The sequence below is a fragment of the Erpetoichthys calabaricus genome, chromosome 15 (genome assembly GCF_900747795.2).
Source record: "Erpetoichthys calabaricus chromosome 15, fErpCal1.3, whole genome shotgun sequence".
NCBI classification, from domain to species: domain Eukaryota; kingdom Metazoa; phylum Chordata; class Cladistia; order Polypteriformes; family Polypteridae; genus Erpetoichthys; species Erpetoichthys calabaricus.
Window position 1 is genome coordinate 51,979,832 of NC_041408.2, and position 15,587 is coordinate 51,995,418.

The window sequence follows — 15,587 nt, forward strand, 5'->3', positions numbered from 1 at the left end:
GCACGCACCAGAAAAAAAAATAGGAAAATATGTATGCCCAAAAACAAATCAGATTTATAAAACCTGGCATACATACATCTGTGCTCAGTTTACCATTTATAAATCACAATCACCATGCAAATGTGTATACTTGAGCTCACCTTGAATACCGCCCTGAAATATCCATATATGGAGCAGGCTGCTCAACCTCATGCATATGCAATCACAATACCGCAGAATTTCATTGGCTGGTACAGCAGATCCCTCCCAATGCGTCGAGACCCCGCCTCCTGCCTTAAAAAGCATCTGGCTGTGCTCTGCAACTGAGAGTGCAAGATCAGGCATGGCATTATAGCACCTCTACTCTGCGATCTGAAGGTCTGCGAAAGGTGTAAGGCACCAGCACCTGACCAGGTAGCCACTATCACCTGGCACATGTAAAGACATGATTGCTGTTACAAAGAATAGTAGAGGCCATATGAGACACTGAGGGGTGAGTCAGTTACCTTACCAACAAGCAAGCCATCTCTGTATGGTACCGTCATGTCTGTCAAAGCTACTTTGCCTCAAAGTAAATGAATCAAAGGAAGACCCAGGCCACCAAGACACAATGTTTGCCACTCACATTTTGGATGACTTGTGTGTTAATGGAATGTCACTGCTTACGGTTAACAAAAGCAGCTTCATTCTTGCTCGGTGCTCTTATTGCAATATGAATGCAGCAAAGTTTTAAGATTATGTTAGGAGACACTGCTGCAAATTGACTTTTTATGCTGGCAAAAACGTGCTATGTTTTATGTATGTACATCCACACCATACAAAAACTGGATGTAGTGCCTAGATGGTCGGTTAATGGCCTCCAACATAGCAGAAATGATGGAGTGAAGTTTGGCTATGATACTCCTGACAGGGGAAGGCAATCTATTCCAGCCATTGTCTTCCCCCAAATGCTAAGGTGGTACCGTACCTAGGCTACAGTACCCCTATGGATGCCCAGGGGGCATCATGGGAATTCTCGTTCTTTGGGTCACCACTGTTGGGTCCTGTGGATGCTGCCAGGGGGCCCTGAGGGGATTAGTGAGTCATTCTGTGTGGGGTTTTAAACATACCCAGAGGTACTCCAGAGCCACAGTCTCAGGACACCAGAAGTACTCCTGGGTTTTGTATAAAAGGAGCAGCCTGCTTCAATACAGTGAGCCAGAGATGGGAGGAGAAAGACAAAATGCTTACCTGGAGGAGCAGAGGAGAGATGGAAGGATTGCTGCAAGTTTGCTTTATAGTTTGTGGGTCTTGGGAACAGGTGTGTGTAAGAGTTTCACACAATTAAATCCTTTATTCTCACTGTTGCATTTTGGTATTTTATGTTAATTGTTGCTTCATAGTAAATCTTCTAAAAGGCTAAAAGACAGGAATCTGGAAGAATCTTTTATGGTGTGGTGCAAAAAGTCCATGTGGTGCATACAATGGACTCTAGAAACAATCAAACACCTTCACTTTCTGCACACTTTATTGTGTTGCAGATTTTATTTGAAATGGATACATTTGCCATTTTTCCCATCAATATACACCCAATAACTCAAAATGGCAAAGTGAAAAGATGTCATCCCAAAGGTTGGCAAATTTATTAAAAATCAAAAACTGAAATCTCTCATTCATTTAAGAATTCAGACCCTTTGCGGTGGCACTCTAAATTGTGGTCTGGTGATCCTGATGGCTTTAATTCTCCTTGAGATGTGTCTAGAACTTGACTGGAGTCCACTTGTGGCGAACTGGATTCACTGGACATCGTTTAGAAAAGCACCCATGTACCTGAGTATATAAGGTACCTACATATCACAGTGCATGGCAGGACCAAAACCAAGTCATGAAGTCCAAGGAACTTTCTGTATACCTCTGTGATCAAATTGAAGTGAGGTTAAAGACCAGGGAAAGGGGATAAAACCATTTCTAACACTCTGAGTGTTGTCATCAGCACACTGGCCTCAATAATTGTGAAATGGAAGATATCTGGACTCACTAGGACTCTTCCTAAAGTTGGCCATCAAACCAAACTAAGTAACCAGACAGGAAGGGCTTTCATCAGGGTGGTGACCAAGAATTCTAATGGTCACCCTAACAGAGCTTCAGAAGATCTCCTGTCATCTCAGCAGCTCCCCATCAACCTTATGTTTATGGCACAGTGACCATAAAAAATTGAACTTTCTGGGCAGATCTCCAAGCCCAATGTCGGGTGAAATCTATGAATTGCTCGTCTCCTTCCCTATGGTAAAGCATAGTGGCACAGGATCATGCTGTGGGGTGCTTCTCAGCGGAAGGGACAGGGAGAATGCAGCCAAATACAGATAGGTCCCTGAAGAAAACCTGCTCCAGAGTGCATGTGACCTCAGACTGGGGTGACGGTTCAGCTTCAGCAAGACAATAACCCCAGCCATACAGCCAAGACAATGCTGGAGTGGCTTTGACACAAGTCTCTGAATGTGTTTGAGTGGTCCAGCCAAAGCCCAGAGAAAATGTGTGGAGACACCTGAAGATAGCAGTTTGCAGACGCTTCATCAACTGCCCAGGTGTGCAACGTTTGCAGTGTCTTACCCAAGAAGACTCAAAGCTATAATTCCTGCCAAAGGGGCTTCTACAAAATACTGAATTAAGGGTCTGAATACTTAAGTCAATGAGAGATTTCAGTGTTTGATTTTTAATAAATTTGCTAACCTTTCTGAAAACATGTTTTCACTTTGTCATTATGGAATATTTAGTGCAGATTGATGGGTAAAAATGGCAAATGCATCCATTTCAAATCAAATCTACAGCAAAATGAAGTGTGCAGAAAGTGAAGGGGTCTGGAAACTTCCTGAATCCACAGCACATAATCACAGAGTAATAGATTACTGGGATAGCCTAAGCCTGCTTTGGGTTATGCCATACCTGGTGCTGCATAGCTGTACCTCTCGAATGGCATTAAGTGGAATCTGTCCATTGTGGAAACTGAAAACAAGTTACTGGAGGTTTAGTTGGGTGGCACAGGTGGACTTGTGAGTTCAAAGCCAAGCCCAGGTGCTACTTGTGTGGAATTGCATGTCATTCCCCTATCTGTGTTGGTTTACTTCCCACACATATGCATGTTAGGTTATCCGGTCCACAGTGAGAGTGTCTTGTTTTTTTCTCTGTTTCTAACAATGATAGTGACGGGCACATTCATGTTTAGAATCCATCTATATGGTCCTAACAGTACAGAAGGGCACATGGGCCAATAAGAGAGAAGGGGTGGGATTGAGCCACTGTAGCCACCCTTCTGTGCAAGTCCTTGACTAGGTGGCAGTCCTTACAGCAGCACGTGCAAAACTGAATAAATCCAGGTGTTATTATTGGCATCCACAAGTCACAACTACAAAAACAGAAAAACAGCAGTCTGTGCACACTTTGTAGATCAGGTTGTCTCTGCTCCAGAAAGAATGACATGAACAAATGTGAAAAATGTGCTGTTGCCAAGGTGCAGATCCAATATATACATCTATGCAACCAACCTCCAGAAGATTCCGGCCCTGTACAGACCATGGGATCTGCTTTAAGATTAAGAGCTCTGGGTGACTGGAAACAAATCAGACAGCACTCATCCCACAACCCTCCCACGCCATTATATCTTAAATATGTGAGGCAGCTTTTGGAGGCTTAGAAGGCACTTAAGAGACACCCATAAAGCATGCTGGGGAATTCGTCTTTGCGTTTTCAATTACCTGGCTCAAGTCCAAGCCGTGGCACTGTCAAGACTGGGATGGCATGCCTGAGTACAGCTTTCTTCTCATTTATTCAAATTGACAGGTTCACTGAAATAAAAGATGAGGCTGGGCTTGTAGGAGAGCTTTATGAAAGTATTCATTATGAAAGGCACTCTTTAGAGACATTCTAATTAAATACATAACTTTTCACTGTTGCTTTCTGAAGCACCCGGTATAGTGAACCTCTTCAAAAACTAAAGCACATTTATAAAAAAGGTATGTCTTTACTTTGGCAGTCGAGACTGTCAGTGGCCTGGGGTGGGATAGTGACAGGCTGGTAGGATGGCCAAGGATAGGCAAAGGGGGCAGTTACTCTCCAGTGAAATGGATAGATAGATAGATAGATAGATAGATAGATAGATAGATAGATAGATAGATAGATAGATAGATAGATAGATAGATAGATAGATAGATAGATAGATAGATAGATAGATAGATAGATAGATAGATAGATAGATAGATAGATAGATAGATAGATAGATAGATAGATAGATAGATAGATAGATAGATAGATTTGAAGGCACTATATAATAAATAGATAGATAGATAGATAGATAGATAGATAGATAGATAGATAGATAGATAGATAGATAGATAGATAGATAGATAGATAGATAGATAGATAGATAGATAGATAGATAGATAGATAGATATGAAAGGCACTATATAAAACAATGATAGATAGTGTGACAGATGGCCAGGTAAGGACACCAGCCAGAATACCTTCTGGATAGAAGGAGGGCACTATCTCCCCCACATTACTAGATGGTAGCCCACCTGTGCTTCCAGATCATGTTAACGGGCCACTGGAAGTTCTCCCAGGTGCAACAAAAAAGAAGCCAACTGCCTCCATTTGAGAAGCCCGTTTTTGGAGGAAGGTGGACAACCCTTGTGAGGGGGACAGAGACCAGGATAGGAAGACAAGGAATTTAGTACTTCATTGTACTTGTGGCTGTGGTGGTAGGAAACGCTTGCTGAGTTGTCCCAAAAGAAAAGACTCTTTGTACTTTGACCTTGTGTCCATGCCTGTTTGTGTTGGATACTTGGAGAGCTGGACCACTCCCTGGTGTTCATGATAGATAGATAGATAGATAGATAGATAGATAGATAGATAGATAGATAGATAGACAGACAGACAGACAGACAGACAGACAGACAGACAGACAGACAGACAGACAGACAGACAGACAGACAGATAGATAGATAGATAGATAGATAGATAGATAGATAGATAGATAGATAGATAGATAGTTTGGCCCCATAAATACACCATAAAGGTGTATTTCTGTAGGTTTAATCATATTGTTGGATTCCTGGAATTATTTTCTGCTTTAGGCCTGACCCTTAAAATGTTGGCACTGGGCAGGGCCACTCGGAGACATCACTTCAGGGTTTCCGCAGATTTGCACGGCTGTTAAACTACAACAGATGGCTTGAAAACAGTGATCACACAACATTAATAATGAAAGTCTAGACTTGGAGGACAGAGAAGGGGTTTCTGCTGAGTATGGCTGTGTGACTGTATACTGTATATGAGGTGAGAAAGCAGCAAGTAGAGACTGTGAAATTAGGAGGCTCTTCTGGCTGCCCTCCACACCCACAAATTGGCCAGACATGAGCAAAAATAGCACATTTATTATCAAATTAACTACAGGGAGGGAGACACAAAATACAGAAATCATATTAGAAGAAAACAGATACTGAAATAAAGCAGTTCTTGATTCCTAGTCTGCCTGGTGGGTTACTTGGCCTACTTGCCCATCACAAGCACACTTCTTTCTTTCTTTCTTTCTTTCTTTCTTTCTTTCTTTCTTTCTTTCTTTCTTTCTTTCTTTCTTTCAGACACTAGCCTGTATTCCTACTATCTGTTGAGTGTTCCCCCACTTTCCTTCTGACTAAATATGTAAGAGACATTTCTCATTTAGTAATGTTACGTTAAATAATTTTCTTAGCTATGTTAAAATGTTTGTCTATATATTTTAGTACATAGTCAATGGGAAGTTCCATTATATGCCCCACAAGCTAAATTGAAATGGAATATTCTGATTATTTCTTGCCCATCTAACTTCAGATCAGTCCCAGTTTATGATCTGCCTTGCAGTTGGTAAGGCATGGAGGGCACACAGTTTCGAACCATATTCTGTCATATTGAACATATTGACCATATTGAACGTGCCATACATATAGAATGTACTAATGTATTAAGTAAAGAATATGTAAGTTTGCCATTGAGAAATAACACAACCTTTAAGTATAGGAAGTAAGTGAAGTGTAACAAGAAAAAACTAAGTTTCAAGAAGAAACCTTTTTTCCTTCTTTGTCTTTCATCCTGCATGTGTGATATCTTTTTTCTCTATTTTTGTGTGAACTGTTTTGCTTTGAATTTTCACTAAACCTTTTTAAAACAAACTTTATTGGACTGAGAAGTTTCTTTTGTTACGTGTTTGACTCACGCTTCATCCTACCTTGCCAACACCACACTTGACTTACTTCTTCTGGTCACTTCATACCAAGCCCTGGAACTGTTTCCAGCCAGGGTCAAGGTGGCCTTCAATTTTCTTCATGGACACCAGGACTAGAGATACGTGTAGCAGCTCACAGTTTCCCTATACCACTAACATCTCAGTTGCCCATAAAAATGAAATCTTTAAAAATGTTCTAAATCAAAAAAATACTCTGACCCCATCATTCCTTGACCTCTAAAACCCCCAGAACAATATCTTGATTGTTTTTAGAGAACAATGAAAAGGCTGTAAAAATATAAAACAATAAGTTCAAATCACGATATCAACATCATAGAAACTGCTGCTCAAAATGATGGAGCACCAGAGCACATGAAAACCACAATGGTGTTGGAAAAAGACACAAAACAACACTCCAGCAAGGAAAACAATATCAGAATTAAATTCTGTGAGCCAAAATCCTATATTTGAATGAAAAGGAGAGCAGGATAGGTTCAGAAACACGTGTAACAAATGACCAATGAACACCAAACAGAACAGCTGGACACAAGACCACCCTGCTGACACAAGCAGCATTTGCTTGATTCTTTTCTTGTGGTGTTTTCCATACAAATTTTCTTTGCTTTCACAAGATGTGTGAGCCTCACATTCTGGAAGTGAATACTCACAGCTTTTAGGAGGATTTTTAAACTGTATGTGCTTTATAGAGTGTCCCTCATGGGGAAAATAATCCCAAAACACACACCATGAGCCATGCGGCACGTATACACAAAGTGTGGGACTCGGCCGAGCACTTACCAAAGTATGCCTCGTTACGCTCGAGCTCCAGCCTGACCTTGGCATAGTCTCCTTTGACCAAATCCAGTGCCTCCGTGTTGGCTCTGCTCAACGTTTGCGCTTTCAGCAGTAGTTCTTCCAGGCGGTCCTTCTCCGAGCCAAGCAACACCATCTCCTGTTTAAGGTCTTTAGCAGTTGAAAAATCGTTTCCTAAAAAACAACATAGAGGATTCCTTTGGTTCTCTTCACTGATAATTGAATCACAAACTGAACAGCAAAAACATACATTCAAGACCAGATTAAGACTCCCCCACAGGCCCCTGAGTGACTTCACAGAGCTGATTATACCTTTATCAATGCAATGCACAGACACCTTGTCGTCCAAGACAGCACGGTATTTTGGTGTGAGGAGAACACAATCATTTCATCGAGCTTGGACCTCCTTGGTCATTTCGGAGTGTAGTGACTCGGTCGTTTCATCAAGCAGGGGGGGATTGGTGAAAAGGCCTCTTTCCCGTCACAGACCCCTGGGCAGTTACCCAGAATGCCCTGCGTACATTTAATGATTTCTTAATGCTCCAAGGTGTTTCATTACAGGTTGTTCCTAGTCTTTGTTTTTTTTATTTTTATTATTTTTGTTTTTTTTTAATTATTATTTTTCATGTGTTTTTATGTATTTGCTGTTAGTATTCTTATGTTTATTACTATTTATAGATTGTGTATTTAAGCTGCTTGACTATGTTGCTTCTATTCTCTGGGTGGAGCCACCATGACATCACAGCTTGGGACCGCCCCCCAGTCTTTATTCTATATTCCAGCAGAGGGCTACTGTTGATCAGCGAAATTCAGCAAAGCATTTCTTGCAGAAAATTTGCTGGAATCACCAAATGTTTCCCTGAAAATTCACATTTTTACCCTCCAGCACCCCAAGCAGGCAGTGGGGGGTCGTGGTTAAGGCACAGGACCTTAAACCCTGAGGTTCAAATCCGGATACTGACACTGGGTGACCATGAACAAGTCACTTGTCCTGCCTGTGCTCCAATTGGAAAACCAAAACGTATCATAAATGTTGTAAGTCACAATCGGATAAAGGCGTCGGCCATATAAATAAATGTAATGTAAATGCCCCCATGATGCTTTGCAAGGTCAGCATGACATCACAGAGGTGTAGCAGCCATGTTGGATGGGGATGTCACTCCCCAATCTGCTGTACTTGCCAGATTTCTGTTATGCATATGCAGAACTTTCACGTGTGCTGCACCTCATGCAATGCAGCACTGCCAGGTCTGTTTCAAGCATACGTGAATAATTTATGGTGTGTATATGTGATGTCACTTCACCAGATTTGCTCCCCACATGTCAGTATTTTCATATGAGAGGTACATTAGCTGACCATAATATGAATATTATGAAAACGCTTAATTGTTCTGCATATTGTATGCTGTACAGTTCATTACACTTTGTGTCTTCACAGCTGGATTAAGCATGTTCTGCACCTTGTTGTGTTGCTCAGATCGATTAGGAACAGGGACATCCCTCCGAGTACATAACGCTGATCCTTGAATCACAGGCTCTGTGTGTGTTAGTTAGTTGTAGTGTTAGAAACTCAGGACTTGCACATCGAGATAAAGGATTTGGAGTACTATGGACTTGGGTGAATAGTTTTATCTCAGATATGCACACTGGTGCTGCCTCATAAGCTCAGGTTCCATTTTTGGCCACAAAGAATCAGTCCAGCACAGTTTTAGACATGTTGCTAGACCTCATGGACCCTCAGAAGACCACTACACCATTATAATCCACTCAAAACTAGTTCAGTTTCTCCTTCCCCTTTGAGTTCACTGCATTTCACAGAGTTTGCTGATATTGCCAGACATTTCCGTGTGTCCGCCAAACTCCAGGAGAAGCAAATTCAGTGGCATTCGCGCATCACTACTGAGGGCTCAGTCCAGCAGAAGTTCTTTGAGAAGTTATAGAGTGTTGATCGTTGCTGTAAGTACTGTTTTGATGGTCTCTAGTTTCATGGATTTCTTTCTCTGTTCTTTCATTCTCTCTTTGGATTTCGAAGTGCACCTGTTTTCTTTTTTGCATTATATTTTGCCTTTTTCTTCTCGTTTATCCTCTTTTTGAATTATTATTTATTAAACTCTTTAATACATTGTATCTGCCCAGGAGGAGGGATGGGCCTCCCGACCAGGATCAAGGAGGATTCTTTGCCTGGCCGGGAAGCCATAATGGAAGGATGGCCAGATTGCGGCCACTACCTGGCCAGTCCCATTTTCTCTGGGATACCAGAAGGATGGATTGGTAAGAGCTGAAGACCAGGAGCAGTTCATCCTCCAAATTAACAGGTGGCAGTGTCCCTTGCAAGTAGTCCCAGTTTCGACACCCACAGGGCTACATGGGAACTGAATTTCAGAAACGCAGCGCTGTAGGGGTCCTTGGGTGACAGTAAAGAGCAAAGTCAGGGGAGGACCTCCATGGTTTCTGTATGACCTGGAAGTGCTTCCAACAAGGCACGTCATGCCACCAGAAGTACTCCTGGGTCCAGCTTAAAAGAAGCCTGTTGTCAGACTTCATGGAGTTAAGAGTCGAGAGACAGCGGGCGAAGCTCACTTAAAAGATGGAAGGAAATAAGAGTAGGCATCAGTTTTGTGATTGTTTTTGGCAGTATTTATTGTTATTATTGCAGTTGTTTGGATAAAAAATTAGTTTATTGAACCTGGAGTTGTGTTGGGTCTTGTGTATTTGGGGATTGGGGGCTCAACAACGCCCTCTACTGCTCACAACATATGTAAGGAGCTTTGTCTTGTGTTGCCCTAAAAGCCAGAGGTTTGCAGTTTGACTCTTGACAAGATCTGCCTTATAAGTTTCTTGGTTTTCTTAATATTACTTGAATACGGTTCTCTAGGTTTCTGAAGCCAGTGAGTCGAGTGGTTATTTTTATTTTATCTTTAGCACCGTTGTGTTCTAACATTGTCAAAAACAATTCAAGCCATTCACCATCTTGTTTTCTGTTACGCTAGTGGGACTAGCAGGAATATTTTTTGAGTAGGACCAGGAGAGAAGATGTAGTCTGAAGACAAAAAGGGTCAACACTGAAAGATCAAGAAATAAAGGTGACATCACCTGATTGATTGACTGGCTCTCTGTGGCTGCCATCTGGTCTTTTGGGAGTCACCTTTATTTTTTTTTTTTTAATCTGGAAAAGTTTTACATAAAAAGATCATGATAAAAAGTTCAAGGAAACACAGGTTACATTCATAAATAAGAATTGTTGGATGTGTACACTTGCAAGAATAAAATTAAAAAATGCAATCAAATTCCACCATTTTTTTTGAAGATTGTGGTGTGCGAGTGTTCATAGAGTAAAATCTCTGTGAATGTATGAAACACGGTGGAGACTTTTTGAGTAGTAAAAACATGAGAGAATCTCAGCAGTCAGCGCTTTTGCTGAAGGGAAAGCAAAAAATTAATTTTCAATCTGATGAATGTGATCAGCAAAGTCAAACCTTACCTCGAGAAATAAGCGACAGAGTCGAGCTGTGGTGCAATCTCCAGAGCTCCGCAAATACAGCTGAAGTCAAATTTGATTGACAGTTATCCCACCCCTAGATACGCCCACCATCCCTGCAGTAACCCTTCTTGGGTCCACAGCTGCAAGAGTGTGACAGTTTTTGAGTGAACCAAGTGATACAAACATTCATTCTAATTCAGCGGAGCTTCTGAATCATGATTTTTGGGCCAAGGACAGAGGAGATAAGCTTGTTTTTCTTCTTCTTTATAAAAAAAAAAGAACTTAATTCTAATGAATTTTTCTGGTAAAATGGACTTCACTGTATATGGTCTTTTAAAAATTAGTTCCATAATAAATTGGCCTGGAACAAAAAAAAACTTTTGGTAAAACGAGGCTCTCGTTAAAACAGAATTAATTCCTGTATAAAGGAACTTTATTTGTTTCTACTGGGCCAGAGGCTTATCTATGTTTTTTTCCTCACTACTTTTTGATATTGTGAATAGCAGAATATTTTTTATATTATCGGGACTATGTAGTCCTGAAGCCTGTTGTTTTTAGTAAGGGTTAACCTACCAGGGTGAGGCCTATTCCTGGCCTGGCTTTTTCTGTGGGTTTCTGAAAGCTTGCACCCCAGTGTTGAGTGTCAGGATCACAATATTCACAGCTTTGAGAAAACATTAGGAAAAATGACCTTCAGTGAAGCATTGTTTAGAATAACAGACTATATGAAAGGATATTTTCAGACCATTTTGTATCTCAAACATACCTTGCCAGATAATGTTGATTTACTGCTGCTTTATCTTTACAATTTGATATTTTTTCTTTATCCAATGATTCTGACTCATCACATGCTCAAATTCATTATCTTGTTCTAAAGAGTGATTACTTCATAGCTCCTGCCAGGACTATTTAAAGCCACTAATCAAGCTAATCAGCACGTTGCTGGAATGTGGGAGGAAACTTCAGTAGATGGAGAAAAACACAGACAGACACGGAGAGATAATGCAAACTCCAAGTAGGTGCCGCCCGGACATTGACTCACCACAGTCTCACCAGTAAAAGAAGCAGTCAATGGACAGGGAGACACCTGAAATCTTTTGTGTTGTTGCTGTCCCAAAACTATAACAGGCAACTTTTGGTACACATTGGAAAACACGCAAAACTGCACACATCCAGGATACTGAGGCTACTGTATAAGGTGGCAGCATCACACATTTACTGAGCCACTCCTTCAGAATACAGAACACCCAAACTGAGAGGTTCTGTCTTTGAGAGGAGCATTATGCTATAAGCGACTTAGGAATAGGTTCAAATTTGTGAAACCTAAAGTGTCATCTGTGAACCATACATAGATATAAGGATTTTAGTAAGCCATGGGCAGTTGTGTAGTTTAACATCCCCAGCAACTCCATCATAGAGCACTGAGATGAGCAAAGATGAAATCAAGAAATAATGTTTTGATTTCAGTCGTGAGAGTCGACAACCTGTGAGCACTCAGCCGGAAGTATAATGTGAAGCTTACCAATCATCAAGACTGACACCAATCAATCCATTCAGGTTTTCAAAATTAAAGTAATGAAATTTTGAAATTCGTAGTACCACAACAAGAGTGCTATTTTTTTAACAGCCATATTTTTATTTTCCTTCACCGTCTCAGATTGCGGTCATTTATCACTATACAAACAACACAAGCTTTGCATTCCTGACACATTTTGATGGAAATGGAGAAAAGGCTAAATAATAAATATTATATTTATCAGATAATGTACGTGAACAAAATATTTGTTACACCATTATCCATAATAAAGCAGTTTTTTTTTAAAGGATTTCATTCAGTCACACAAACAGAACCCTACAAAAAATTGAAATTCTAACAGTTCTGGAGATTTTCATCCACTTTGCAATTTGATTAAATTTAATAAAAAAAAAAGAGCTGCCAATATTACCGCGTGCCTCGCTATATCAGACTGTTGAAATAAATCAATACATTATCATAAAGTCAACATTTACATTTGAGACTGAGACCCCACCTCGAGATCTATGGAAATCAAGCCTCAGACAGTTGAAATACATGAATATATTAGCATGACCTCCACATTACCATTCATCGAGTCTAACGCATGCTGTGAAGTCCTCAGAGCAGAGCTGCACAAGTGCACATCCTAGCAACACCCCACCTCCCTATTCAACGAAACACATATAACTGCCATAAAAAGTTCATAATTATGCCATACTCAAAAATGCCATTATATTTTCAAACTTGCTGCCTATTCTGGAAGCATCTGGCACAAGGGATGCCAGTCTGTGGCAGGGTCTTCTCACTCACACATCGACTCTCACACAAGGCTGGCTCGGGAAAACCGGAGAAAAACCTGCACTGACACAGTGAAAATGTGTGACCCCATACAGACAGCGACTAGGCTTCTTGTCGTTATCTGTAAAAATGCACGCTTGGAATCTTAGCATTGTTTTTGATCCTGACCTGAATTTGAAAAACAGACCGATTCAATGTTAAAAAGCAGACTTCTTTCAAATTAGTATAATAAGAAAAATAGGAAAATGAATCCATGTTTTTATTACTTCACCCATAAATGAGTGCAATTCCTTCATGTAGGTGTGAGCCAATCAGCCCTGTCACACCTACAGTTGATTCAGTATATGGCTGCACGGTTACTGACTGGCAGTAGAAAGAAGGAACATATCACTCCAGTGTTCACCTCATTGCACTGGCTTCCAACTAATTTTAGGATGCAGTTCAGGGTCTTAGTGTTGGGTTTTTAAAGCTCAGTACTTTGTAGAAGCCCCTTTGGCAGTAGTTCCAGCTTCAGCTTTTCTTGGGGTCTCTACAATGCTCAGTTTATCCCGTTGTTCCCAGCAGATCCTCTCAAATTTCATTTGAATGGATGGGAAGTGTCTCTAAACTACCATCTATAGGTCTCTCCACAGATGTTCTATGGAATTTAAGTCTGGACTTTGGCTGGGCCACTCAAGGACAGTCACATGTCTTCCAAAGTCAATCCAGCGTTGTCTTGGTTGTACGCTTCAGGACATTGCCGTTCTGAAAGCTGAACTATCTCCCCAGTCTGAGGTTGCAATAACCCCGCAGAAGGCTGTCCTCAGGGATATCTCTACATTCATCCTTCCCTCGATTCTACTGAGAAGCACCCCCAAAGTATGACATTGGCACCGCCATGCTTTACCGTAGGGATCGTATTAGGTAGGTGATTAGCCTTCATCACACTAAGTGTTCTGAGTTCTGCAAAACAGTTACAAATTTTTTCTTCGTGCTCCCAGAGTTCTTTAAATGTCTTTTACTCATGAGTGGCTTCCATTCAGCGAATCTAACATAACCATGTTTTTAATGGAGTGATTCTGAGATTGTTGTACTTCTGATAGGTTCTCCCGTGTCAGCAGAAGACCTCTGAAGCTCTGTTGGAGTAACTATTGGGTCCATGGACACCTCCATGACTGTAGCCCTTCTTGCCTGGTTACTCAGAGACCTGGTGGTTCCAAACCTCTTCCATTTTACAATTATTAAGGACACTGTGTTCATGGGAACAACCAAGGCTTTAGAAATGTCCTGATCTATAATTTGATTATGGAAGCCTACACAGAGTTCTTGGACTCCATGGCTTGGTTTTTCTCCTGACATGCAGTGTGAATTGTAGGACTTTACATTACACAAGTATGTGCCTTGCCAAACGATGGCCCATCAATTCAATTTGCCACAGGTGGGCGCCAATCAAGTTCTCGACACATCTCTAAAAGCAAAAAGGAGGCACCTGAGCAGCACAGTTTGGGGCGCCAAAGCAAAGAGTCTGAATACTTATAAGTCAAGTCAAGTCAAGTTGAGGAGCATGCACTGGTACAGCGCATTACCGCACCCACTACATGACGAAACAACTCGGGATCCCGGTTTGCAACCCCCCAGGCAGACATGCGGTCCAGTCCCACCCTCCGGAAATGACCCTCTATCTGCACACAGCCAGGTGTTACGTGAGCGACCCCTTGGCCTGGTCCAGCCACTCAGGTCCCCAACATTGAGGATCTTACGAGCCGGATCACCCTCAGTGAAACGTGCCACATGGCCGTAGTGCTGTAACTGACGCTCCTTCACAATGCAGGTAATGTGTCTCATTCAGGACTCCATGAGCAACCGCTTATTCGACACAAAGTCACTCCAATGGTACCCAAGGATTTTCCGGAGAGACACAGTACCAAAGGAGTCCAGTCTTCATCTCAGGTCACTGGATAGTGTCCATGTCTCGCAACCATATATCAAGACAGGAAGCACCAGGACTCTAAAGACTTGGACCTTCGTCCTTTTGCATAGACATCGGGAGTGCCACACACCCCTTCTTTCCAGCAACCTCGTGACCCCGCCCCCCCATGCTCTCCCAATCCATCTACTGACTTCAAAGGAAGAGTCACCAGAGACACGAATGTCACTGCCAAGGCAAGAAAACCTCTCGACAAGGTCGACACTCTCTTCGCAAACAGACACACTGTTGATGGCTGTGCCCAAGAGGTCATTAAAGGCCTGGATCTTGGTTTTTGTCCAGGACACTCGAAAGCCCAGAAACTCAGACTCCTCGCTCAGTCTCTTGAGCGCCCCGATCAGAGCCTCCATTGACTCCGCAAAGATCACAGCATCATCAGCAAAGTCAGGATCCGTGAATACTTACAGGAGTGAGAGATTTCAGTTTTTGACTTTTAATAAATTTGCAAACCTTTCTGAAAAAATGTTTTCACTTCATCATTAGGCTTATTAATGGGCAAAAATGGCAAATGCATTTATTTCTAATTAAATCTATAACACAATAAAGTGTGTAGAAAGTGAAGGGATCTCCATTGCATGTATTACAAATGACTGCCTGGTCAGGACCAGAGATGCAGGGCAAAAGGACTTAGAAAAAAAAATGAAATGGGCATTTGCAATATTAATGCCAATTATTGTGCCAAATCCAACCATGAAACGTTGCCAGAGGTGGTAAGTGGCCCATGTGTTATTAATGAATATTTCAGCACTAGATACATCAGGAGATCAACTGCAGGAGAATATGAGTGAAAAACAATAGT

General features: G+C 41.5%; 1 protein-coding gene across 1 annotated transcript in view; it reads right to left on the minus strand.

The window, feature by feature from the left end:
• disc1 (DISC1 scaffold protein) overlaps positions 1 to 15,587 on the minus strand; it is a 244,214-nt gene that overhangs the window by 141,058 nt on the left and 87,569 nt on the right. The window contains exon 9 of the mRNA XM_028820155.2: positions 7,013 to 7,201. Within this exon, the coding sequence (XP_028675988.2) occupies positions 7,013 to 7,201 (189 nt within the window). The remainder of the gene's footprint in view (positions 1 to 7,012; positions 7,202 to 15,587) is intronic.